We start from the raw sequence: 27,781 nt of genomic DNA, 5'->3' as shown, positions 1-27,781 counted from the left end.
TGAGAGCCAGCGTCTCCTGCAGGGGACATTCCTTTTGTGAGATTTCTTTTGTCAGTTATATAATTACGGGGAAAGAATTCCACAACCTGGCCCTCAGGAGGATATATGGTATAGAAACATGCAGTGTTCATATATGTGCCTTTATACACCTAAAATGACAAGTAAATCATGGAGGATGAAAGAGAACATCCTTAGACAACATTTGCTAACTGTGTAGGCCAAGTATAGTTTATAGTACACTAGTTGTGGGTTTGGACTTACCTGATAACCTCGTTTCTCAATCTCGTTGATGCATTTTCTTATGAGCAGCGGCACCATGAGTCCGGAGTCCTCTCTCTCCACCACTCGCCACGCTTCCACACCAAACACCTGGGGTTTACGGTCTCCACCTGGTCCCCCATTCAAAGAGTTCTGCCATTGCTCCATCAGGCCCAGCTTGACGTAAATAAGCCCGCGAGGCTCCAGCTTGACCGCCAGCTGGTGGGAACGTGTTACCCGGAAGAGTGCAGGCAGGACCACCGTGCCGTGGCAGCAGACGCGGTTTCGTCTTGGCATGGGCTCCCAGCTGAAAACGACCAGCTTCAGATGCTGAGCATTTTCGAGCTCGATGTTAAAGGTATGGTCCATGTCTAAAAAGGTAGTTCGACATGTGAGCAGGGCAGTTCTTGCTTTATTAACTGAGTCCACTTGGATGGCACAGTAAACGTCACGAGAGTCAATGCGAGGCGGTTTCAGGTCCTCTGCACCATAAAAGTGCAGACTCATCAATCCAGAGATGTACTGGCTACATTTGGGCTGCTCTGTGAAGCTGTAATGTCGGAAAGCATCAATGTCCAAATCCGTGCCATTTAGTTTTGAGCTTCCACCAGTTCCATCTGTGTCCTTACTTCTCCCCACCTTACTTTCTACACAGCTGTGCTTCCCAGATTTAGCCACAAGCTCTGGTGAATCGCCATCGCTCAAGTATCCCCCTTTACTGGTGGATTTGGAGCTCCCATTGTTTTTCTTCTTGTTGAAGCTGTGTTGCGTGGACACGCTGCTGTCGAGGTGATAGCGTGAGATCACATTTCGTCTGGCCTGCCCAATTCCAGATACAGCTAACCTTTGAGGGCCTGATATTTGGGTGGTGGCTTCAGACCCCCCACCTGTGGCTCGGAGTGAATGGGATCTGGACTCTAAATGACCACTCCCATTGCTGTTACTGCTGCTTTGGCCCTTGACACTGAGTTTCCGGCTCAGCTCTGGAAGCTTCTTCATCTTCATGGAGATCTTCCTGACTGTGCGCGGGGACTTGATCTTGTCGGGGAATGACCAGTTTATGGAGCTGCTCTTTTTAGTAGGGTTTGGGCTAGAGGGAGGGGAGAAGCCAAGGGTATTGGTAACGTCTGGAACATCTAGGAAAACAATACAATGGTAACAAAAAGTTAAAAAGCAGGCCCGACATGTATGAGTTACAGTCTCATTTAGTGACAGCAATGTACAGTACATTTTGGCAGTGAATGCAGTAAACAAAAACAGTTGGCGAACCAAGACAATAACTAAAAGAATGCTGAAATGGTGAGAAAGACTTTCCATTACTTTAATCCATCCTAAGCACGGTATATCAGCCTGTAGGCCAATGAGTACGGATTTTGAGCGCCAACCACAATGGGTTGACTGAATAGTGGCTGTTACTCAATTTGAATAATGTGTCTTGTTATGTCAGAGTTTAATTAGATAATTATAATCTTTTGCAGCATCTGAACTTTACATGAGGTACAGGTAACAAGTTCAAAATTGAGGGTAAAAAATTATTTAACAACATCCATCCATCCATTTACTACCGCTTGTCCCTTATGGGTGCTGGAGCCTATTCCAGCTGCACATGGGCGAAAGGCGAGGTACACCCTGGACAAGTCGCCACCTCATCGTAGGGCCAACACAGATAGACAGACAACATTCACACTCACATTCACACACTAGGGCCAATTTAGTGTTGCCAATCAACCTGTCCCCAGGTACATGTCTTTGGAGGTGGGAGGAAGCCGGAGTACCCGGAGGGAACCCACGCAGTCAAGGGGAGACTGGACAAATTCATAAACAAGTGTGGAACACTCAGAGACAACCAATATGGATACAAAGCTAACATCTAAACATAATTGACATTAATCGAAATAACAGAAGAGACTACCATTGCAAAGATCATAAACAGTGTGCGGTGTTTATGGATGGAACCAAATCCTTTGACACAATTAACCATAATAGCTTGATCAACAAATTGGAAGGGTATGGCATTGGAAGGTTGGTCTTGAACTAGGTAAGAAGCTGCTAAACCACAGGGAGCAATACGTGAAGCTAGGCGAACACACATCTACGGCGCTAAAAATACATAATCTTGCAGCGTACCCCAGGGATCAATACCGGGACAAAAACTGTTCAATCTCTATATAAACAACATTTGTAAATTTACAAAGGACTTGAAGTTAGTATTATTTGTGGACGACACAAATGTGTTTTGTTAGATAGTTTGACAAAACCAGACTATCTTTGAATCTCAGGAACATTTAAAAAATAATGATATTCAGTAACAGTAGAAGAGAAAGTCAAACACAAATACAAATAGAGTGCGTAGACATTGAGAGGGTAAAATAAATCACATTTTTAGGTGTATTAATAGAAGATAAATGAACTGGAAATCTCATATAAAAAATACATCATAAGGTGACAAGAAATACTTAATGAATGAACAAACTTAAATATATTCTGGACCAATAACCACTCCATATTCTCTACTGCTCGCCAGCTAGTCGCTAGCATATCTGAGTTATTGTGCAAAAAATATGGGGAAATAACTACAAAAGTAGGCTTGATTCATTAACTTTGTTACAAAAAAGTAAGTTAAAATAATACAAAATGTTGGCTATTGAGACCATCAAACGCTTTATTTATTGAATCAAAAATATTGACAATCAATGATTTGGCGTATTTGCAAGCAGCTCAAATTATGCACAAAGTAAACTGTAACCTGCTACCCAAGAATGTACAACAATTATTCTCAACAAAAGAGAAGAACCTTAGGGAAAATTGTTATTTAAAAATCTGATCGCACGTACAACACTTAAAACCTTTAGTATATCAGTATGTGGAACTAAATTATGGAATGGATTAAGTAAAGAAATCAAACAATTTATTAAAATGATCCGGTTTAATATACTGTTCAAATTCAAAGTGTTTACAAAGTACAAAGAAGAACCTCAATAAAGCTTTTGAACCTTTTAAAAAAAAAATTAAATTGAGATTATCTTATTTATCTCATTCTGTGAATCACAAATAAACTATTTATTTATGACAACCTTATTTTTTTAATGTGTTTACTTTTGTATTTATTTATTGAGTACAGGAAGTGAACTAACAAATGTGTAAGAAAATGTTACGAAACGGAAAGGGGTGGCATCAAATAAGCTATGCTTCTTCCTACTCTTTTTCAGACATGCTGTACTGCGAAACTGGAAATATTGGTTATGGCTATAATACCATATCCAATTAGGTTACAGTTTGTTACCTAAGACCATGCTTAAAAGACAACGGGTATCTTTGAAGTTTTTATTTAATTCTATCCATTTTAGCCATTTTTCCTTGTAGATATAGGGCCTAATCTACTCAAGGTGTATATGTTATAAAACACGTGCAAGCTGATTTACTAAGCTTGTGCTCAGTGGATTGTGTCTCTTAAATGAGCAAATAGAAAGCAAAACCCATTTTAAATGTGCGCGCAAACTGAAAGACAAATGACAGAAAATTCTCCGTCCTACATGTATGAATTAACATATTTGAACAGTCAGAAATAAAAAAACAGACATATTGTATATTTAGTAATACAATTTAAAATGCAACTGATTCGTTTTGGTGTCTGCTGTTTTTATGGCGTTACATCTTACTTCTTGTAACCATACATTGTCATGCATTTTTGCATTCATTTCTCGATCATTCCAAATGCACCATCACAAGAACAGCTCTTTCCAGAGCGCACCTTCGGCCTACTAAAAAATGGTTCTGTTGTCTAGATCCAGATCGCACAATAGTAAATCGTCCAGAATAGGTTGTGTGTGCTGCCTATTTCATAACATAACGAAACAGCACAATTTAGACTGTTACACCATACGTAATAAATGTATTTTCTCCTTGGGCCCAGCACGCAAAATCTTCATTAAATCAGAGTGGTCTGCACCACTTTTGCATGCAATCACTTAGTAGATCACCTGCTATCAGGGCCGGCCAGTGGCATAGGCCGTATAGGCAAATGCTAAGGGCGCCGTCCATCAGGGGGCGCCACGCCAGTGCCACAAATGTTGGAGAAAAGAAAAAAAAAAAGAAAGTTGGTACTATTATTTCTAAATACAAAAAATAATCCCACGTTAATTAAAATGCAAAGTAAAGCCTATTTAATAGAAATATTATTTGTTACAACATTACGCCCCCCCCTCCTCCCCCCGCACGGTGCGCCCCCTCTCTTCCCGTATCATGATCATGACTCTTTTTGGACGTCACGACATCAAAAAATCAACACAAGATGCCAAAACTGTCAGGTGCCCAGGGAAGAAAAAAGAGAAAAGAAGAGGAGGAGAAACGAGAAAAGACAGAGTTAGCAGGTAGGTAACGTTAGCCTACATGAAATTATTTGTCTGTTACAGAATGTGATAGTAACCTGGCTTTTTAGCATTAAGCTAATGTTACATGATTCGGCAATTGCTAATCAATAAATAGCTAGTTCTGTTTTAACGTCGGGTTAATATTGTGGAGGGGGCTAAATTGTTATGGTAAATAATAATGTAACGTTAGGTAATTACAGTACTCCCACCTTACATTCCTCAGGGACATTTCTTTCTTTCTTTAGTTTATTTGGAACATGAACACACTTACATCATAATACATCACACAATTTCATATCATTTCATTTGACATCATGCCCGAAAAGGAGTAGGAAGAAGCAAAGCTTATTTAATCCTACCCCTTTCCCACTTCAAAGTGTTTACAAATATATAGAATCATTTACTGACCTTTTTATATAATAAAATAACATCTATGAATTAGTATACAACAGTTTTGTAATATGTAATTCATTCATTAATTCAGTCATTATTAACATACTGAGATGAAGAATATCTTATTTTCAATAAGGTTGAAAGTATTTCTCATAATTCTTCTTCTTTGTACTCTGTAAGCACTATTATTTTGAACAACCTGGATCATATCAGTACAATTTTTAACTTCTTTACTTAATCCATTCCATAATTTAATTCCACATACTGATATGCTAAAAGTTATAAGTGTTGTACGTGCATATAAATGTTTGTATTAGATCTTTTAAGCAGGTGTTTTTTGTTTACATTGTTATTGCCTTCTGGTTAGCTAATGTTTGCCCTGCAGGTAATCGTCACTTTTCCACCCCTTTATATATTAGGTATAGTTGTAAGTAAAAAAAAAAGGTCAAAGACAAAGCTATTCGGGTTCTTGTGAGTATATACACTTCACTGCCGATGTGGGGGGGCGCCACCTAAAATCTTGCCTAGGGCGCCAGATTGGTTAGGGCCGGGCCTGCCTGCTATACACCTACTAATTGCAATTTCATAGTTTGCATATGCCATTTAGCGTGTGATATTTGGATCCTAGTAGAGCAGGCCCATTGTGTTATATATCCATGAAACATCAGGATAGAGACCTAAAAAAACTCTGTCTTCAGTGCACAGCTTTCAGTGGACATATAATGCAAGTAGATGCAGTTGCTTTTTTATCTGGTGACGAAAGCGAAAGGGCAAGCAAAGATTCGCAGATTCGTTTGATTTGGTTAAATCCACATGGATTACCTTGATTCGGTTGAGACAGAAAAACACCATGTCCACACTCACATTCTCTTAGTTATCTACCTGTCTCCTTTCTACTTTAGAGGGAACACCTTGCAGCAGGGGAGCATGGGTTCATGGAGGATTAAGTCTGTATCACATGACTTGGCAAGTCCTTTGATGACTGCTTTTAAAACTAACCTCATTTGGATCAAGCAAGAATGCCCAGTCGATGCTAAATGGATGCCAAGTTTCAAGTTTTTTTTCAAGCTTTTTAATTTCTGGGAATACACCTCCAGATACCAGAGTGGTAGTGTAGGGTGTGAAGAAAGATACAGAGCTAAGCTGTGCCAACCTCACAAGCTTTATTTTAAGAAGGGACCTGCAGTTCTATTCTGGGTTCCACAAGTGAGAGGTTGGAGGCAGAGGTGCAACAGCATGAAGAGTAAGCTGGGGAGCAGGAGCGGAACAGGGTGTTACCAAAGGATGGGGGACAAAGACACCCCTTGTCCAGACACTGAGAGGTCTGTATGTTGAATTGGAGGGTTGGCAAAGCTTTTGGCGAATGTACAAGTGAACAGTGCTGTTCACTCACATTCCTCACCCAACCATGTTTAGCCTCCTTTTCCCCCTTCACTCAGTAGCCTTCCTTATCCCAGCTTCCTGCCAATATTAGACACAGAGGAACTCTGAGAAGGGAGAGCAAGGGTGGAGACCAGTATAGAGTACAGTAGAGTAAATGCCTTGTACAACACTGCATGTACACATTATGACATTATTTATAACACATGTAAATAAATGCCAAGTGAGGCATTTTGTTGTTGTGTTTGTACATGTTTCTATTGAGTTTGTCTGTAAAAATATTTTCACAGAAAACAGGTGTTAGAAAAACAGGGCCTCGTTATAGTCGGGTCAATTTGGTACATCCATTTGCATGCTTGTAGAAACAATCTAATACATACATACGAACATGAGCCCTGTAAGGCAGAGTAGCCTGTGACATAGGTAATACTTCTGCATTGTTAATGACTGTGACACACACACTTACACAGCTGTAACTCCTATAGCCTTTGACCTTGTGGCAGCAGCAATAAGAGTAACGTGACACGCTGCTAGCTGTGGTTCAGAGGCGACAGTTTGACACTCTACCCTCCAGGGCCATGTTCCTAGGTCAAAGGCCAAAGGTCTGCATTCCTGTGGGTGACACGTGAGCCCTTTAACTGTGTCCACCTCAACCATCTATAGACAATACATAAGTACTGTATGTACTCACTATATTACTGTAACACAGAACCAGAGTTCATGCTCATATGCAAACAGAAAGAACACACTCATGTTGTGACCCTGGAGCTAGACTGGGTAGCCTCCAATACAGGCAAGGAATTTATGACAAGGGTCTTTCACAACACTAGCACCAGTCAGGTGCAGGAAGAGGGTGTGTGTGAAGAATAACATGATCAAATGTTATTTGACACATTACGCAAGGTTAACAGATTAAATATGCATTCAGTAAAATGAAAGCCTAAAAAATATGTATAGTGTCTGTGTTAGTAATTGGTTGTCAAACTTGTCACAGATGACCCCTCAAAGTAAAATAGCTTGCTTTTAAAGGGGAGGGAATGTTATGTCCACAAAAACGCGTGTTAAATGTAAAGACCCGCAAGGCCATTGAGTGCTGACAAACAAAAAGAATGTAAATAAACTTGTGAATGGCACACTTGTCCACTTGTTTCTTCATTTGGGGACAAAGGTTCTGCTCTGTGCTACTTCCGAACCACTTGGCTCGAAACCATCAGTATAGGACTTACAGTGGCCGCAGGAGCTCGACTGTTTAATCACAATGGTTACAAAACCCCTGCTAATATAGCCAAGTATGCAGGCCTACTTGCTAGCACAACATGGCCAATTGCCAAGGCAGCCCTCTTTGACTTAGCTTTAGTCATTTGTGTCCTGCCATTAGCAGAAGAGAGGCTGTAGTGCATGCAACAGCCTCTGTGCACTGTACAAAAATGTCCTTATTAATACAGCGGTACCTCGTTTTTTGTACAACTCACTTTCCATATGATTCCGTTTTCAACAAAAAAAATCCGCAAAATTGTGCCCCAATCTTCATCGTCTTAGCTAGACCAGAGACAGGTGTGATGTGCAGGGAAATGAGTAAGTACATCAAAAATCCAAGTTACATTCTGAATGGTAAAGTGTTCACTTTGCTTTAAAATCTTGATTAATGTAATTACAAACAGCTGCACAATGCAGCCTCCCCATACAGGAGTAAAGGGATCGCATTTAACACAAAACAGGACAGAGCACTGAACCAGAACTATACCATAGAACTAACAATGAATTGACTAGATCTTTACTGTAAACACACATTTATCGTTACAGTGACTACAGCATTACTGTAAATCTACATTTACCGCGATCAGTGACAGCCGAGCTAAAAGAAGAGACAAAAGACTGCGGCCACTGCAAAAACACAACAAAATCATGAATAACTTGTTTAATTAAGCATTTAAAGTGGAGGCGTGTCGGACATCTAGAGAGTTAGCCTTTTAGCCAGCTAGTTAACAACAGAGAAACACAGATGTGTAAATATTATTTTAGCCAAAGTTCACCAGCTAAACTTTTTCTACGTACCTGTGTGTAGTTTTATGAACACAACATCATCACAAAATGCTCTTTCATTTTTGAGGAAGTTAAATACCTTTGGTGTCTTTGTTTGCATTACAAAATATATTTGTTGTTTTTATTAGCACTTTGCCTGCCCTTGCTTTTAAATGCACAACGTTTTAAAAGAGTAAAGAAAAGAGCAGCACCGTTACAGTATAAATAAGTATATCTGATCTTTGTTGTGAGGTTGCACGTGCCTAAAAATATCTCAAGCTGAATTTAAAAGCTGATGGCTAAATTAGAGCCACTGAATAGGTATATGCTTTATAATCCAATTAGTCGATTAATTCTTAGGATAGTCTATGACTAGTCGACAATCAAAATAGTTGTTAGTTGTAGTCCTGGCAAAAATCCCTTGTTGTTAGACAAGCTCTGTTTCAATCCTGTACACATACTATTTGATATTAGGAAAACAACTTCAAACTACGTCACAATTGTTGGCAAATCATAATGACTCTTTTGGAACAAGGTACAATTGTTTTGTAAATACCTCAACAGTGCTTCAATGGTTTAAATTCAAATGTCCTGCACTTATGAAGACCGCCAATACACAAAAAAGTAAAGGTGGTTCTGCAAAATATGATCCCGTTAAAACATAATGGCAACTTTCCTCTTTAATGTGTTGTGTGATCATTCATTGTCTACGCATGTAAATTCAATATATGTTTATGAGGGTACTGCAGAACTAAGTAATTTTCTTTGAGTTTCTACACTCAAGAGAAAACTATGAGAAAACTGTGTCACCTTAAGTTCACATTTATCACCAGGTTATGGAATCCACTCTGGATTTAGAGTGTTGTTCTCACAATGTTGTTCTACTGTCTTGTTGACTTCCTCTCGGCCAAACCATGCAGACGTCAGCCAAGACTGTATTCTTGATTTCAACTCCAAGACTCGAGCTCGAGTGTAACTTTGGCAGTATGGGCTCCTTCTCAAATACAGCAGTCAGTGAGAGAAAAACAACCCCCAGAAAAAAACCGCTGATTAAATTCTGAGCCCTGGCCAAGTCAGATTCCACATCCTGCCACCAAAGAGAAGAAGAATTGGGAACACACCAAGCGTACTACCCCCAGAGTCCATCAATCATTATTCTCCATATAACAGAGCTTTCAAATGGACAAAAAGTCAGTCAATAGGCAGCACACGAGGAGTCTGAAGTGCATCCGGTGAGGGGGGAAAGAACCAGCCACCCGAACAGAGGAAAACTATAGACATAAAGAGTCATCTACATCTGCACTACTTCATTAATTCATCAGCTGACTTATTTGTGCTCAAACAACAACGGCTCTGTGAAATCTTTACCCATGCTAAAAAAGTCAAGTGTTACACACTGCTAATTATGAATACTCACAAAACAGAAGCCACAGAAAAGATGGAATGAAAAGAGTAAAGGGCAACCCTGTGGCTGCGCTCCCATTTTGAGAGTCAAAGACATTGCCTGTGACCGGATCAAAGGCTGCTATTCACGAAGTGCCATTGGGTAAATTTGTAAAGCGGTGTTGAAGAAACTCACCTCTGGTGCATCTACTACACAACACATTGCAATAGTACCTATTTTCATACATACTTAAGATAAAGGAATATGGGAATGTTTTTGCACATTTAACCAATTCTCTGCGGATATTTCATATCGATTGTAATTAATATGCGTTACAAGAGAAAAATTACCCATTTACAGTAGACCCAACCCAATACATACACAATATAGCCTATGGATGTGGCAGGGCATGACAATACCACAATACAGAGCAATACCACAACAAGCCCACAACAAGAGGCCATCTGAGCAAGGGTCCTCCTTTTCTGATTAAGCATTGGGAAATGTGCAGACCAGTCAATGCAAAACACATTTTTTTTATTAAAAAAATAAAAATACAACAAAAACACAACTATTCCTAAGTCCAATGCTAAATCTTCCACAACCTAATAAGAATTTGGCATTTATTTTCGGCACAATAATACTGGCAAAACAATTAAAATCTTCTTCACATTTGGTAGCTGCAACTACCACAGTGATGATGCCCAGCCTTTGACTAGTGGGAGTCATGACTAGCAATAGTACGACAAAGAGCTATCGATTATTTTAGTAATCGAATAATCTATTGATTATTTTGTTGTAGGGATGTAACAATATGAACATTTTAGATCACAGTTATTGTGACTAAAATTATTATGGTTATCATTATTATTGTGGTATTGTTGAATGTGGTCAAAAAGTACTTTGAACACATTGAAATATTTTGGTCAAGTATGTTTTTAAATAATTAAAATAAACAGACATGTCTATGGATGTTCCCATTCATCCAAGTAATTGTATTCTTAGGGCATTCACTCAATCACAACTGGACTGTTTAGTTGGTCTTAGAAGACGTTTCTTTTCTCATCCAAGTAGGTTTCATTAGTTCTTGCTCATATAGACTGAGATTGGTCAGATCTAGTCTTGGAAAAAAATTAATTGAAATCTATTAATATTTTTTATTTCTGGTGTGCGTTCGTGTCCTACTCTCCTCAGCGGTCTTTGAACGCACCATAAAAACACCTCGGCCTTGTATTCCGTTGAGTATAGAACGCTCACTCTGTTTTAAGAAAGCACAGCTTGTAGGTTCAATGTGCACAATTGAATAGTTTAGTTGCTCAAACAGCAATGTGTTTATATAAGTATAAATTGGGGTATGTAGTTTGTTAATGGAGAAATATGTTCATGTCTCTCTTGTTTTCACTAGCATTTAAGCTAGTGAGCTGGCACCAGTCAGTCTGTGAGTTTGCAGTTATCAATATTGTTTTTTTGATCGTTTTGTTTTAAAACGGTAATACTAACCGTCTGGAGTTTTACCCCGGTTGTCATTAATACTGTTTATTGTCACATCCCTAGTTTGTTCGATTAATCAAGTAATTGTATAAAACCCACTTTATAGCCCCAATGCGTATTTTAGGGGAAAAAAGTTAAAATTTCTGCATGCCATAACTTTCAATGTATATTTTTGTAATTAATGCACTTAGTAAATAGTAATAGTAATAGTGCAATAGTAAAAATAAAAGATAAACCTCTCCACTAAGTACACCACCGCTCTCATGTGTGCTGTATTGCAGCAGACATGCAGGAACTCTGTCTGCGTATTAAAAGATCGGAGCACGCCATGCGGGCCGAATTTGATAAATATGTATTTGTTGTACTTATTAAACGATTAATCGAAACAACAGAATATAAACTGGAGGTTATTTATAATCTAAATACTCGATTTAATCCATTAATCGCAGCCCTACTGGAGACGCTTTTCAGTTGTTTGGTAACACCACGCCTCCACGGTGAAATATGTAAACCAGGGGTGTCCAAAGTGCGGCCCAGGGGCATTTTTTTATCGCGTGAAAATAAAAATAAAAAATGCAAATATAGAGCAAAAGGGTAAATGAAAGGGACATTTAATGACAAAAATCTGAAATGTCGATATGGATAACTAATAATAGCGCAAAGATAGGCGGCGTCACTACACAGGTCAGTGTAAATATTGTGGTGTGGTGTGATTGCTGGCAAATTCCGCTTCAAAATACACTCAGATGATACTTAAGATAAAACGGTTTTGTTTTGAGCAAATACATGATGCGCTTTCAACTAAAACATATGACATTCTCACAATAAAATGTAATTTGTTTCAAAATATTTGGTTTCTTTTTCTAAAGTTAATTTACTGCGATTAATCATGATTAATCAAAATTCAAGTGTGATTAATCTGATTTAGAAAATATTTAGTTTGGCAGCATGAGTTGAAATATATGTTTAGCTTTGTTTAGCCTTTTTGAAAAATCACACACACGCATCATGGCCAATTATACAAATAAGATTAACAAAGTGGTATCGACAACTACTGGTGTAAAACTATTATAACTAGAGATGTCCGATAATGGCTTTTTTGCCGATATCCGATATTCCGATATTGTCCGACTCTTTATTACCGATTCTGATATCAACCGATACCGATATATACAGTCGTGGAATTAACACATTATTATGCCTAATTTTGTTGTGATGCCCCCCGCTGGATGCATTACACAATGTAACAAGGTTTTCCAAAATAAATCAACTCAAGTTATGGAAAAAAATGCCAACATGGCACTGCCATATTTGTTATTGAAGTCACAAAGTGCATTGTTTTTTTTAACATGCCTCAAAACAGCAGCTTGGAATTTGGGACATGCTCTCCCTGAGAGAGCATGAGGAGGTTGAGGTGGGCGGGGTTGGGGGGGGGATTGAGGTGGGGTGGGGGGGCGGGGTAGCGGGGGGTGTATATTGTAGCGTCCCGGAAGAGTTAGTGCTGCAAGGGGTTCTGGGTATTTGTTCTGTTGTGTTTATGTTGTGTTACGGTGCGGATGTTCTCCCGGAATGTGTTTGTCATTCTTGTTTGGTGTGGGTTCAGTGTGGCGCATATTTGTAACAGTGTTAAAGTTGTTTATACGGCCACCCTCAGTGTGACCTGTATGGCTGTTGACCAAGTATAGTTGGCATTCACTTGTGTGTGTGAAAAGCCTTAGATATTATGTGATTGGGCCGGCACGCAAAGGCAGTGCCTTTAATGTTTATTGACGCTCTGTACGTCTCTCTACGTACATGTACCACTCTACTTTTTGAAACAGACACCGATAATTTCCGATATTACATTTTAAAGCATTTATCGCCCGATAATATCGGCAGTCCGATATTACATCTCTAATTATAACAATGCTTCAAGTCATCTTTGCCAGTGGATTGTGTACATGTGGAACTTTTCGAAAAGCACTTTTCTGTTTTAAATAGGCAATCATTCAACCTTTACCTCGTTCAGCAATTTCAAACTGCGGTTCCATGGCAAACACACTGTAGTTAAACACTACTAAGTAGCACATTGGCCACATCAGACCCGCACACAATCAATTGTAATGTCAACAGCAAGAAAAGTAGTGCAAGAGCAGAGGGGATAGGGTAAACACACTGCAGCTCACTCTTCTCACAGCAACCATAAATGCACACGTCAAGCAGAGTATCACAGAACTGCTCATGAGGACTACTGTTCAACAGAACCTATTCATCCACAATTAAACCAATTACACCATGATGAGAAAATGGATCAGATCACAAGTAGGTCACAGCTAAAAGTGAACATTAAAACTTACTTTCACAGACATTTAAAAGAATAATTGTTATCTGGCCAAAATTGCAACTACAGCCTCCATTTATGGCCACTGATCTACTTAAGCAGGATAAAAAGCCCCAAATTATACTAGCAGATTTCATCCGGCCTATCTGACACCAATCAAAGTGTAGGCAGAAATATCCCAAATTCAATTGGCTGTGTGTGCCATGATTAGTGCTTAGGCGAGATCTTGAAAACGCTTTTGGGACTAGTCGTTAAATCCTATTACCACATGGAACAATGCTGAGCCACGCAAGGTGCAGAAATAGTCAGGAGTTAGAGCTCGGAGTATTCTAACAAAAGAATTGTCAACTTTCTACAAAACAGTTACTCTCTTTTATTTTTTATCAGTGCGGTGCAATTATTGCGATATAATTTTTAGGGAAAACAAAAGTGGTCTTTTTTGCAGTCAAACTGTTACTGGTAACACAAAATCCTAAGTATTAAATGTCTTTATTCTACCCAGACTCATTGTTGCGTTGCACTTTGGCAAGTAAAAGGCACTTCGCGTGCCATAGAAAAGTGTTGTCAGAAGTCGTAATTATAGGCTCAGCTCAAGCTACGCCAATTGGTCCAAACTACCATGTTGCCACATCAGAGAGAACAAAAAAGTCGGAAGTCAGGGAAAAAAATAAAAACAAGCAGAGCTTATTAAGAGACAGGGAAGCGTGTGCTGGCTGTCATCGTTGACATCAGAACAATTTCCAAGAATTAAACTGAATCAACTGATTATGTTTTTTGACAGTCCTAGTATTCCACATCCCACATGATGCTACAATAGTTGACATTCACACATTGATTAATCGAAGTAATAATCGACAGATTAATCGAATATCAAATTAGTTGTTAGTTGCAGCCCTAATATATATATATATATATATATATATATATATATATATATATATATATATATATATATATATATATATACAAACCCTGTTTCCATATGAGTTGGGAAATTGTGTTAGATGTAAATATAAACGGAATACAATGATTTGCAAATCATTTTCAACCCATATTGAGTTGAATATGCTACAAAGACAACATATTTTATGTTCTAACTGATAAACATTTTTTTTTTTTACAAATAATCATTAACTTTAGAATTTGATGCCAGCAACACGTGACAAAGAAGTTGGGAAAGGTGGCAATAAATACTGATAAAGTTGAGGAATGCTCATCAAACACTTATTTGGAACATCCCGCAGGTGTGCAGGCTAATTGGGAACAGGTGGGTGCCATGATTGGGTATAAAAACAGCTTCCCAAAAAATGCTCAGTCTTTCACAAGAAAGGATGGGGCGAGGTACACCCCTTTGTCCACAACTGCGTGAGCAAATAGTCAAACAGTTTAAGAACAACGTTTCTCAAAGTACAATTGCAAGAAATTTAGGGATTTCAACATCTACGGTCCATAATATCATCAAAAGGTTCAGAGAATCTGGAGAAATCACTCCACGTAAGCGGCATGGCCTCAGACGGCACTGTATCAAAAACCAACATCAATCTCTAAAGGATATCACCACATGGACTCAGGAACACTTCAGAAAACCACTGTCACTAAATACAGTTTGTTGCTACATCTGTAAGTGCAAGTTAAAGCTCTACTATGCAAAGCGAAAGCCATTTATCAACAACATCCAAAAACGCCGCCGGCTTCTCTGGGCCCGAGATCATCTAAGATGGACTCATGCAAAGTGGAAAAGTGTTCTGTGGTCTGACGAGTCCACATTTCAAATTGTTTTTGGAAATATTCGACATCGTGTCATCCGGACCAAAGGGGAAGCGAACCATCCAGACTGTTATCGACGCAAAGTTCAAAAGCCAGCATCTGTGATGGTATGGGGGTGCATTAGTGCCCAAGGCATGGGTATCTTACACATCTGTGAAGGCACTATTAATGCTGAAAGGTACATACAGGTTTTGGAACAACATATGCTGCCATCCAAGCGCCGTCTTTTTCATGGACTCCCCTGCTTATTTCAGCAAGACAATGCCAAGCCACATTCAGCACGTGTTACAACAGCGTGGCTTCGTAAAAAAAGAGTGCAGGTCTGCAGTCCAGACCTGTCTCCCATCGAAAATGTGTGGAGCATTATGAAGCGTAAAATACGACAGCGGAGACCCCGGACTGTTGAACGACTGAAGCTCTACATAAAACAAGAATGGGAAAGAATTCCACTTTCAAAGCTTCAACAATTAGTTTCCTCAGTTCCCAATCGTTTATTGAGTGTTGTTAAAAGAAAAGGTGATGTAACACAGTGGTGAACATACCCTTTCCCAACTACTTTGGCACGTGTTGCAGCCATGAAATTCTAAGTTAATTATTATTTGCAAAAAAAAAATAAAGTTTATGAGTTTGAACATCAAATATCTTGTTTTTGTAGTGCATTCAATTGAATATGGGTTGAAAAGGATTTGCAAATCATTGTATTCCGTTTATATTTACATCTAACACAATTTCCCAACTCATATGGGAACGGGGTTTGTATATATATATATATATATATATATATATATATATATATATATATATATATATATATATATATATATATATATATATATACGCAAAATGATTATTAGCATTCAGACAGGTTAACATGTTGCTAAAACCATCACTTTTCTATCAGTCACAGTGACTTTTCAAAACAAAAATATTACAGCAAAAATCATATGGGTTGATTGACATGTTTATTCTGTAAGCTAACTTCAATAGTTTGAAATTATTTTGACAGTTAATGCCAGTTATCCTGTCAACCTTTCACAAGACTTCAATTTGTTAATTGAAATTATAAACAGTATAAACACTTTTTACAGTAAACAAATGGTAAAACAGTACTAAACAATTCCATTAAAAAAAAAATTGGTGTCATTATTAACTTTCTGTCCAAGCTTGTATAATCTACTGCCTTGTTCAATTGTAAAAAATATTCTGTGCCTAAAATTCACATTTCTATCACAATTATCATACTGTAAACATGGTAAGCTAACTTCATTAAAATTAATAGTCCTGTCAATAGCATGGAATTACAATTCAAATGTAGTTTTTTTGTAAGCCTTTCAAAAGAATTCAAAATATGAAAAATTAATGAAAATTAATTTAAGCTATCAGACACTTGAAAAGTGGCACATCACATCTCTAATGTAATCATTTTAACTTTTCAACAGAAATAGCACTGCAAAAATATTAAGGACATACTTCTGTATTTTGGTAGTTATGCTGTCAACATTTAACAAGATTTCTTCAACTTGGACTTGAAAGCATAAATAGTATAAACACTTTTAACAGTATAACAGTACTAAACAATTCCAATAGATAACATTGGTGTCATTACCTTTTTGTGGCTAAAATCCAAATTTATTCTATCAGATTGATCATACTGCAAAAATGATATGGTAACTTTATGATAAGTTTACTTCATTAAAATGTAATTCAATAGCATCATAGAATTAAGAAGTAATAGAATAGTATGATAGTTATATGTTACTTGTTTTGAACACGTTATCGTTATCACAAATAAAAAGATATACTGTACACAGAAATTATTTTTGATTTGATTTATTGTTTATGTAATAAAAGATTTACTTAAAATTTTATGTTTTGTGAGTTTTTTTATGCTACGAACTGTACTTACCGGCGATGTAAACCGAAGGAGACATTTCCGTAATGAAAGCTGCAACACCCTTTTTAGATCCCATCATCACTGCAGCATTATCGGCAGCAAAGCAAACCAAATTCTGCCAAGGAATTTCGTTTGAGTCTATTTCTTCCGCGTGTAAATGTTTTCGCCTGTGGAAGCCGTATTGCATTCCCTCAAAGACAGAAGTACTGACAATACTTTTCCAATGTCGTCATCGAAATATCGAACACAAGGTGCAATTCGCGTAGTTTACACCCTTTTTGGAACGGATAATTATTCCCGGATAGGCTTTTGAATATTCTTCACGGAATGACTGCAGTTTTCTTTTCGGTTTAAGACTCGTTTGCGATTTTTCTCCGGCTGATTCCATGATCGTTCGCTCGTTTGGAAACAATGGCAACTGCATGGTGCCTTGTGCTTGGCAGCGGTGCTATAAATAGCCTCGCGCATGGCATTCGGAATGGCTCGATAGGAAGTTACGGGAAGCAGTGTCGATTGTCATTGTTGTTACGCGATTTCGTAAATAAAACTTAAAAAAAAAAAAATTTTTTTTAATTAATGAAAAACCGTATTTTTTATCACTGCAACCGTAACCCGGAATAAGTTGATGAAAACCGTACTAATTACGGGAAAACCGGAGTAGTTGGCAGGTATGCAATACATTCAGAAAATAACTAGTTTTTGTTGGGAATAACTTCTGTTGTATGATTAAGATTCAATATAAAAAAAAGTTCTGAATAGGTTTTTAAATTAACAACGGTTTTTGGTGCTGAAACTAGATAAGCAATTATTGCCACACAATCAAATACATATGTAAATCCTTTCATTAGGAATATTTTTACACTAAAGTTTGAGTTTAACGAAAAAGACAGAGAGAATGACTCACAAAGGAAGGACCCATAAAGAAAAAGCAGGAAAAAGAATGAGGAGTGACAAATAAAGCAAAACAAAATATGAACATGACAATGCCAATAGGTGTGTGTCTTCTCGACTTACCTATAGTCTTGCTGGAAAAAGGTCCTCCCTCCTCCTGTGGTTTGCACGCAAGCATCTGCCTGTGCAGATGTAGCGACTCTGTGGAATGTGCAGCATTCCCCTGATCTCCTGAACTACTTTCCTCGAGCGACTCTGGCCCGCTGTTGTCCAGGGTTTGTCCAAGGTGAGCCGCATCCCGTTCCCTGCTGGGCCGCCTCTGGGGCTCATTCCTATGGGGAATGAGATGCCGGACAGAGGGTCTCCTGGACGCCTCATGTTCATCATCCTCAGGGATTGGGTTGTACCAAATCTCGCCTTCGTCATCTGCATCGTTCTCCTCTGCTGGATCCACACTCCTTGGGTTAGGCGACCCCGTGGACTGACTGACGCTTACCTAAATCCAAAGTCAGACAAAGATATTTATCAAGATTGATTGGTGATTAAAACACACTGATATATACATCTTTTGATTAATTTTCTACCCCTTGTCCTGTTCAGGGTCAAGAGTAAACTGGAGCTTATCCAAACTAATTCTTATTTTCTTCACTTTTGTTGTAATGGCGACACAGTACAACCCCCCCCCGTACAGTGTAGCTGTGTTTCTTTGGCAAGACAGTAATTCATAAGGAGATAAAAAAAAGTACAAAATAGAAAACAATTCTCAATAAGACCTTAAGGTTAACCTTGGGTAGGCGCAGATGAACTGGCTGTGAAGGTGCTCCCCCTGAAGCTCTCAGCTGCTCTGGGGAGGGACTGGGAGTAGAAGGCAGCATTGTGGAGCACTGGCAGACCTCCTCCTCAGCTCCTAGCTTGCCTTGCAGCTCATCCGTAGTGCAATGGTTCTTTCCGAGGGAGCTCTGCTGCAGCCAGTTGCGCTTCTTTGCGACTGTGATGGTGTGGAGGTGTGGTCGCCATGTTGAAAGCTCATTGGTCCTAGCAGCCCCTTGAGTTTGGGCATTTTCAATGAGAGCTGAATGAGTGATAGAAGGAGAAGTTTAGATAATGTGAGGTGGTTACCATCACATACCAAAATATATTCAGAACAAATTAATCATGAGGAACATTGTTACCTAAATACCTAAACTGGGGTTAATTATTTAAATGTCTGCTATATCAAGATTAGAAAGAGTTAAATGTGACTCATGCCCAGTCAAGTTGAAGGAAACATCTGTATCAAGAAACCAGAGGGGAGTGTTTATAGGAGATATGAATGCCGTAGATACTTTTTTGTTTTGTTTGTAGCTCAAAAGCCAACGCTTTTGCCAGACCATACCACAGGCTCAGAGACCTGTTTGTATTTCATGTGCCAAAAAGACTTCATATTCATGATCCACAACACAATATGTAGCACTTTTTGAGTTTTTGAAGTGCAGAAGGCAAGAGACCAGTGAGAGAAAAATAAGTCAACGTGTGTGTCCTTGCTATAACTTTTATCATAGGTTATACCGTTTTAAGAATGTTTTCGCCTTATACTCTTGAACAAACCCCTGTGCAGGCCTAATTGACAACCACACCATTTCTCAGGGAAGTGTATTTGCATCCACACATCCTCCAAATTATACACTAAAAACAATGTCCTCTTTAAAAAATGGAATACAAAGCAGCATAATGTACATTTCTAAGAGTGGTCATTTCACCAGCCCATGAGGTAAAAGCTTTGGACTGTTAACCCACTGTCAGGAAGTGAGATTTACATAACGTTCTATCACACACCTATATTGTATGGTGTCTGTTACACTCACTCCCTCCAAATCTCACACTCATCCGGGTCACAGCACCAAAGTATGAGTGTTCATTCCACGCAGTCCAGCCCTTTACATGCATTGAACTACAAATCACCACTAGTTGAGAGTTAAGTCAAGCAGTGCTAACCAATGTGCTAAAAACCCTGGGCTGTCAACTCCTTGTCTGGCCCAGCTCTTAAGGCGTTGGAAAGTGAGGCACAGAACACTAGTTGGCATCCGTTAACACATTGGTAGTGTGCAAATAACAAGTGAGATTTAACCACATCTCCTAACATGTTTTATTTGTTAGCCCAAAACAGTCTGATCAAGAAAATGCTAGATTTAAAAATCAAATTAGTTTAGTTTATATATATATATATATATATATATATCTATTGTTTGTAAACGTTTTGTGCTGAAAGCTGCTTAAAAATAAATGTATGTCCCCATGCACATTCTCTTCTGAACAGCATTTCAATGACCTACGAACCAATGTTTTTCAAAAAGCTTCTAGTACACTTATACCACCTTTTTAATCATTTATCTTGCTAGATTTCCCTTTAGACCACACAATTTGGATTTGCATGACTGCTATCTTTCTCCATTGTCGTCATGAAACCAACAACAAACATAAAAGCTCTGATCAAAGCATCCCCCATTGTGTTATATAACACATGAGCAGAGAGGGTGTTGGCATACCAAACGGCCAGGCTGCTTCATTTCAGCATTCCTGCTGGTATGAAGAGCAAATAGGGTAGTCTCTAGGACGGAATATTGTGGTTGGAAAACATCTGTTATGAAGCTGAAATGTCAGACTTTTTAAAGTTCCATGAATCCAGACTTGAGAGCCCCTTTCCCATTACACAACACATTTGTTTCGCTACCATCAGCAAACTTCTTACCACTTAAGTAATCAGATATCTATGTTATAAACGCCTGTGGGATGAAATTGGTTTCAACGTAAACGCGGTGCCTTGTTGGATTATGGTATATTTTACAATCGTACACTTCTAAGTGTAAGAATTAGGAATAAAGTCTAATTTAAAGGTGAGTTTTGTCTTGAAAATTGAATTCTTCAAATTCAATGTGCACAATTGAATAGCTTAGTTAATCAAACAGCAATGTGTTTATACAGGTTTGGATTGGCTTAGACATTTGTAATGGGGAAAAACGTTATTGCCTTTTGTATTCATGTTAGCATTTATGCTAGCGTGCTAGCTGGCTTTTCTATGAAATGTGTCCCTTCGGTGAGTTTATGAAATTTCAAACGGTAATATTAACTGTTAGAGGTTTTACCGCAGTTTATCATTAAAACCGGTAATAGATATTTATGCTACATAAGGTTGCCTTACAGGAACATCAAGAAACATAAGGTTGGTAGATAAACAATGAAGGAAGTGTGTATCCATCAAGATGTACAATTTGTTGTGGATCCAAATTACAATTGTTTGGTGGATGTCTGCATTCTACCCAAGTTTAAGTTTACTCACATTATTGAAGGTTAAAATCCAAATTATAGGCACGACCAATACACAAGCTGCTATACAAGCCTATTGGAAGAGAGGGTGCCTCTACGTGGAGTTGTTGTCAACATGCCACCGTGCCATCTTCTTTGAGGGGTCTTTCATAACTGGGAAAAGAAGCATGTGCTGACACGAACAGCATTCCAGACCACGGCTACAGATTTACAGCCTTAAACACTGTCTCCTACGACCGCCACACTCCTTCCTGAGCCTTTCCAAAGCAATAATAGGCCACTGGATTGGCTTCATGACAGTTTACATCATATTTGCTGCTATTGATTAAAGACATGTTTAGTAGAGGCCAGAAGTAGAAATCTAACCTCTACATATAGCAATCTATTCACACTCTCAACCCTGTCCAATGGTCACACCTTTTAAATACATTTTTAGAAGAATAAATCCGTAGTTCTTTTTTGGAAACTTACTATAAATACTCCACACAGAGAGCAAAGTCAAAGCTGTAGCACTTTAAAAGGTTATGATGTTTTTCTGGACTCAGTTGGACAAAACAAACCATTGGAAGTATTGAGTTCAAGTTTACCATTTAGGTTGTTTTTTTAATTAGAATGAAAGTAAATTAAAGTAAAATATTTTGTCTCTAACGACTGGACAATAAATACCTAAATTGCTAAACATTTGCATGCCATATATGCACACCATGCCTTTCTGTGACACAGTGCTGTGTAGATGATGCGGTGAAGCATCGTAAATCTCACACCCCTAAAAGGTAACAGATGTCTACAGCCCTTTAACAATAATACAAAGTTGCTTATGTGTGTGTGGTAGGAAGAGGAAAGAGGTGGTGTACACTTTGGCTAAAGAGCTAAAAACAGAGGAAAAAAAGCTATTTCCTGGATGTACTATTATAAACCTGTCAGTTAACCTCACTCTAAATATATTCCCGATCTAAATCTTGTAAGTGAATCATGTTCTCTCCAAACACTTGATCCACTTTCCCATGGGCTTTCCTTTTAGCTTTTCTCAACAGAGGCTCTTCTTTTGATAAGAGCAAAACCTACGCTAGCTACTTTTCTTGTCCATACAGACTGCACTTTGTCGTTCAAACAGAGTTTCGGGTGCCCCATCCGAGGGAATCTTTTGCTGTGTGCCATGCATTCCTGTTGATACTAATTCATATGCTAATGAGGATCCTCTGAGTAGATTTTTTTTACATCAACACAGGGCTGAGATCATCCGAGGTTGCATCACATGCCAACACTTGCAACTCGCTGAGGTGTTCGGGCAGCACAGTGAAATGTGTGTACTACTGTGCCTTTATAGCCAAATGCCTAAAATTGTTGCTACTTGACAACACTACCTGTAAGGCTCTCACTTAACATTTTTACTCATAATCAGTCATATCAAATGACCTTAGAAGGACCTAGGATGTGTCCTATCATGTGACTCATTCTGCTTCTAAACCATGCTGGCATTAATCCTGTTGCCTCAGGTTTCTCCTCCATCACTCGGGCTGTCTCTTCAGCTCCCTTCCTTGATAAATGTGTCCACGTACAAACACATCAGACAGACAAATTATTGTGCCTCCAGCATCAGTCGTGGGTGCTTGTGAGAAAAAAAATGGTCTAGTATTGTCTAAAATCTATATTGTGATATATGTTGCAGCCTCCTGCGATAACAGGTGAAACTCAAAAATTGTGAATATCATGCAAAGGTTTTTCTTTCTTTCAGCAATTAGATTTACAAGGTGAAACTAATAGGCTCATAACATGCAACTCAAGATATTTCAAGCATTCTTTTGAAACCATGTTGATGATTATGGCTTACAGCTTATGAAAGCATCGAAAAGAAAATCTTAGAAAATGTTGGGGTTTCAAAAACTGTAAATTATAATTTTAACAAATAAAGACTTGACATATCTCACTTTGCATGTAATGAGTGTATATCTCATATTAGTTTTACATTTGAAGTTGAATTGCTGACATGAATGAACTTTTGCACAATGTTACATTTTTTTTAGTTTCTGCTATATATCACAATATACCATTTGGTATGTAATTGATAATCAAAGCATTTCAAAACAGGTTACAAAGGCTCCCAATTTGGCTGGTGACATATGAGGGAACATGCTACGTCATTTCCTGTTGTATTATTTTTTCGAACCTATTATTGATCTACTTGTCAATTAACTGTTAATATCTGGTTCCTTTTTGTTGTAACATGGTTCTATCTACACCCCTGATAACATGTAATAAGCACTTATGCTTCTGTTGTTTGGATATTTACATTAGTTTTGGGCGATACGACAAATTTCGGTTTCAGTCCATCTATCCATCCATCCATTTTCTATCGCTTGTCCCTTTTGGGATAGCGGGGGGTGCTGGAGCCTATCTCAGCTGCATTCGGGCGGTAGGCAATACTAAGTAATTTCAGGGGCAGCATTGGTCATACCAATACTGATAATATTGACACAATTTTAGGATCATTGAGTGATTATATTTTTGATCACAATTTTAATTAGACAAACAAACAGGTTAGCGGTGAAACAATATCAATTAAATATTAAAATGTTTCCTTACTATTGGCTTGGATTTATTTTTTTTGTTTTTTGCCCTGAAGAGAGGGACAAGCGGTAGAAAAATGGATGGATGGAGTGAAGCCCTTCTGTGATCAGGGACTTATTTCCTGAGTTTATAAACAATAAAAAATTCAACAATAAATATTTGATAATACAAAATATTAATGTAACCACTGCAGTATCAACCATATACTGATACTATACATTGTATTGTTACTGTCGATATTTGTATTGATCCACCCACTTTTTTCTACATTCAACAGCTCTAGCTTGCGGTTAGCGTTAACCATATCCTCCTACAGTGTGTGGTGTACCATGTTGAGCTATTCCTTGTCCTCCAGTGAAAATGGTACTTGTAACATGGAGCATGGAGGCTAGGGTTGATCAATTAGAAGTGGCGTTGCACTGTGGGGGTACATTAGCCGATAACGAGAATAATACAGTGTGTTGAGGACACGCTTGTTTGTTTGTTGTTGTCAAATTTGCGAGACACAGCTGTCAAAATGCATTATCACAATATAACGATAGTATGAAAGCGCTATCGTTGCCCAAATTCATATCATTTATATTGTATATCTTGCAACCCTCTCACAACTGAAGAATAGTCACATCGGTGTATATTACACTTTCATTTTCACTGCATTTCAGTTTGAATACTCTGAGCATGAATGTACTGTCCATTCATGGGAATAACATGACACAGTGCAAACAAGCTAAACAGCAGGAATGGCATCCCAAATATTCAATCTAATGTCTTTAAAATGCAGGTTACCATGGAGCTGCCCCGAGCTAATGACTGGGGAGGAAGGCAACATGACAGCCCAACCCCCTTATACTCAAACACAACCAGAGTTAGCACACTGGCTGCTTTAGATTCCTCTGGAAACAGCTGTGAAAAAGTCCAACACGGAATAAATAAGACAGAGTTTAGCAAAAAGACTTTTGTATTTACTTTAGATGGAATGACACGGACGTAGAAGTAAAGCGGACAACATCGACAACGCAGAACCCTTCCTCTGAGTAGCCACAGAGATCACACTCTATTTCTAGCAGCACATCACTGTGACAGTAAACAACAGTCTGCACACATGGCAGCCCAACTATTTGCTCTGGAAAAGACTTCTGCAGCAGCTCACATGCTCAGCAGCAAACACATCTTCTCAAAGAAAGCAAAAACATGATCAGGACAACTAAACAATTAGGTGATAGTTTAAAGTCTTATTCGTGACATCCTGTAAAATGTCAAAGCAACATTTAGCCTTGGTTATATAATAAAACACTCGTCACTCTGGATGCTGGATAAATTGCAGCCAGATTAAGAAATATCTATAGATAAGTGTCAAATGTTGGCATCAGTATGGGTCGTTCTACATTTTGTAAATCGCTTCAGACGAAAAATTGTCATTAGGACGTAATTGTTGAGGGAAATAATAAACATTTATACTACAGTAATTACATCCTGTACTGGTTAAACATCTTCAGAAGAACATCAAATGACATTCAATAAAACTAAAATTGTGGCATGGTTTTTCCATCTGGTTACAATTGAAAGCCAATTAGCTTCACCACTATAACCATGTGTACATTTCCGTATGGTTTGCAACATCTGAACAAAGAGATGTTCCAAGACATGTCAACATACTGTTAGTGCAGCTGGTTTCATGATACACATGTTTTCACACTTATGCATTTTGCACATAATCAAATGTCATTCACACACAAATCCCACCACCAACACCAGAAGAACTGAATGAGTTAGTTGTTATTGGACTATACTGTGAGTGATCCCATCTACAACTTGATGTGAATTTAGTGTTAAAATGCACCTAAATTAGTGTGAAGAAGAGAACCCGCCACCAGTTAGTGGATCTTAAAAGAAAGCAAAAAGGTCTGAGATGTCTCGTCCTTTTGCTTTGCATCCAGTAGAGGAGAAGTGCCACCAGACGGACTTTTACTATGAGTGAAGGATGATGACAGTAATCATAGAGAGTTCGCTGATTTAGAAGATCCACAGGAGTTGAGGCCACACTCCTACCTGGCTGCCATGGTATCTTGCTTCCAGCGGACTTGACAGATTTTACCACTCTGCAGGATGTTTGGACACCCGGCTTACCCGCCCCGTGGGTCGTCTGCGGAGAGGGTCGCTCGGGATTTTGGCTCTCACCGCGTGCCGTGGATGAGCCCTCTATGCGTTGCTTCATTTCGGACGACAAAAGGCGGCCTTTGTGCATCCACTCTTGCATTTTGTTTACAGTGACACCTTGGCCCTTGTTGACAGAGTTGGTTCCCCGCGCTAGGACAGTCAACTGCTGCTTGTCGTCGTGATCTGGAATTGCTGATGCCTCTGTGTTGCTGTCAGAAGAACCTGTGAGGCTATTGACTGAACCGCTGCTTTCATCAAAGTGCTCACCATCAGCTTCTTGAAAACACTCCTCATTGCTGATGGCATTGCAGACCATCTGACAGTTTGAGGGGTCACCCACTATTTCAAAATTGTTACTGTCTTTATTTGATTTTGACTGTGGAATCAATTCATCATCACGGATGACTGGGTTGGTTCTATGAGGATTTGTGCACTGCAAAGGTTCACCTGGATACCTGATGGCTCCGTCACTAGCAGAGCGCACTAAAGGGGGTTTTATCTTAACAACAGATAGGTCCAGCATGCTCTTACTATTGAGTTTACTTTGAAGGTCTGTTTCAAGGTTGCCACTTAGACACAGGAAGAGGGAGTCAGTGTCAGACACCTGCTGAGGGCTGGGGTCACCCCCGGAGGACCAAGAGTCGCTGTCCATAATCTTGGCAGACAACCTAGAGCACAAGCTATCCCGAGAGTGGCTACTACAGGAAGAGGCGGTTTGCTGCTCAGTTAAACTACTAACCTGTTGGACATCCAGACTGATATCATTCATAGCATTAATCAGAAGATAATACGCCTCTTTCAGCTGGTTCCTAAGCCTGTCTGTTTCCTGGGCACTATGACTCTCATCAGCCTGTCCTTCATCCTGACCTATGATGGGCAGCGGCACAGCATCTCCATCACTTTTTGCTCTGATAGCTTCATAAAAAGGCAGTATCCCATTATCATAATAATCATCATCCTCACTGTCTAATGGATGCCTGAGTGATCCTTTTGTGGTGCACATGGATGCCATGTTAATATCACAGATTTCTAACTCAGTGGGGAAGAAGGCAGGGCTCTGCAAAGGGCCCTTAAAGTCCTCGGAATATGCCGGGTCAAAGCTCTCAATTGTTCGGAACAGGTTTTCTTCTGTGTCGCCACAGATCAACGGTGTGTCCAAACTTTGCTGGTTGTCAAAAGTCTTCTTTGTGTTGTGTATATTTACAGTAACTACAGTTCTTGGCACATGTTGGTGCTCCCTATTTAACCCTGTTTGTTTATAGGAACAAATATGGCTTGAACTGTCCCCAAACCCAATTGAATCCCCGACGCTGCACTGCCAAGGGATTGAAACAAAGTGTTTTTTCTGGGGTTCTCCAAACGACAACCCACCTGAACCTGAAATGGTAATTCTGTCATTAGTCGCAGGCTCCCAGTGGCTCGTAACAGGCTTCCGTCCCCCAAACGGCATCTCTCTTTGAAGTAAGCCCCCCAGGAGCGGCCCATTAACCCGAACCCTACCCCCGCTGCCGAGGTCCGGAGGACATGAGCCGGCTAACTCCGCCGGTCGAGCCCGCCGGAGCGAGTCCCGACCTTCGGCGTGC

General features: G+C 39.1%; 1 protein-coding gene across 2 annotated transcripts in view; it reads right to left on the bottom strand.

Annotated features, from left to right (window-relative positions):
* syde2 (synapse defective 1, Rho GTPase, homolog 2 (C. elegans)) overlaps positions 1-27,781 on the bottom strand; it is a 72,059-nt gene that overhangs the window by 43,810 nt on the left and 468 nt on the right. Inside the window, exons 1-4 of one of the 2 annotated variants that reach the window (XM_061975664.2) lie at positions 26,091-27,781; positions 18,944-19,242; positions 18,294-18,666; positions 262-1,394 (exon numbers count right to left, since the gene is read on the bottom strand). The exon at positions 26,091-27,781 is cut by the window's right edge and continues 468 nt beyond it. In XM_061975664.2, coding sequence (XP_061831648.2) covers positions 262-1,394; positions 18,294-18,666; positions 18,944-19,242; positions 26,091-27,781 — 3,496 coding nt within the window. The remainder of the gene's footprint in view (positions 1-261; positions 1,395-18,293; positions 18,667-18,943; positions 19,243-26,090) is intronic. The other variant, XM_061975665.2, reaches the window with a different exon arrangement.

The sequence above is a fragment of the Nerophis lumbriciformis genome, linkage group LG14, assembly GCF_033978685.3.
Source record: "Nerophis lumbriciformis linkage group LG14, RoL_Nlum_v2.1, whole genome shotgun sequence".
NCBI classification, from domain to species: domain Eukaryota; kingdom Metazoa; phylum Chordata; class Actinopteri; order Syngnathiformes; family Syngnathidae; genus Nerophis; species Nerophis lumbriciformis.
This window is presented reverse-complemented; position numbering and strand designations above follow the sequence as displayed.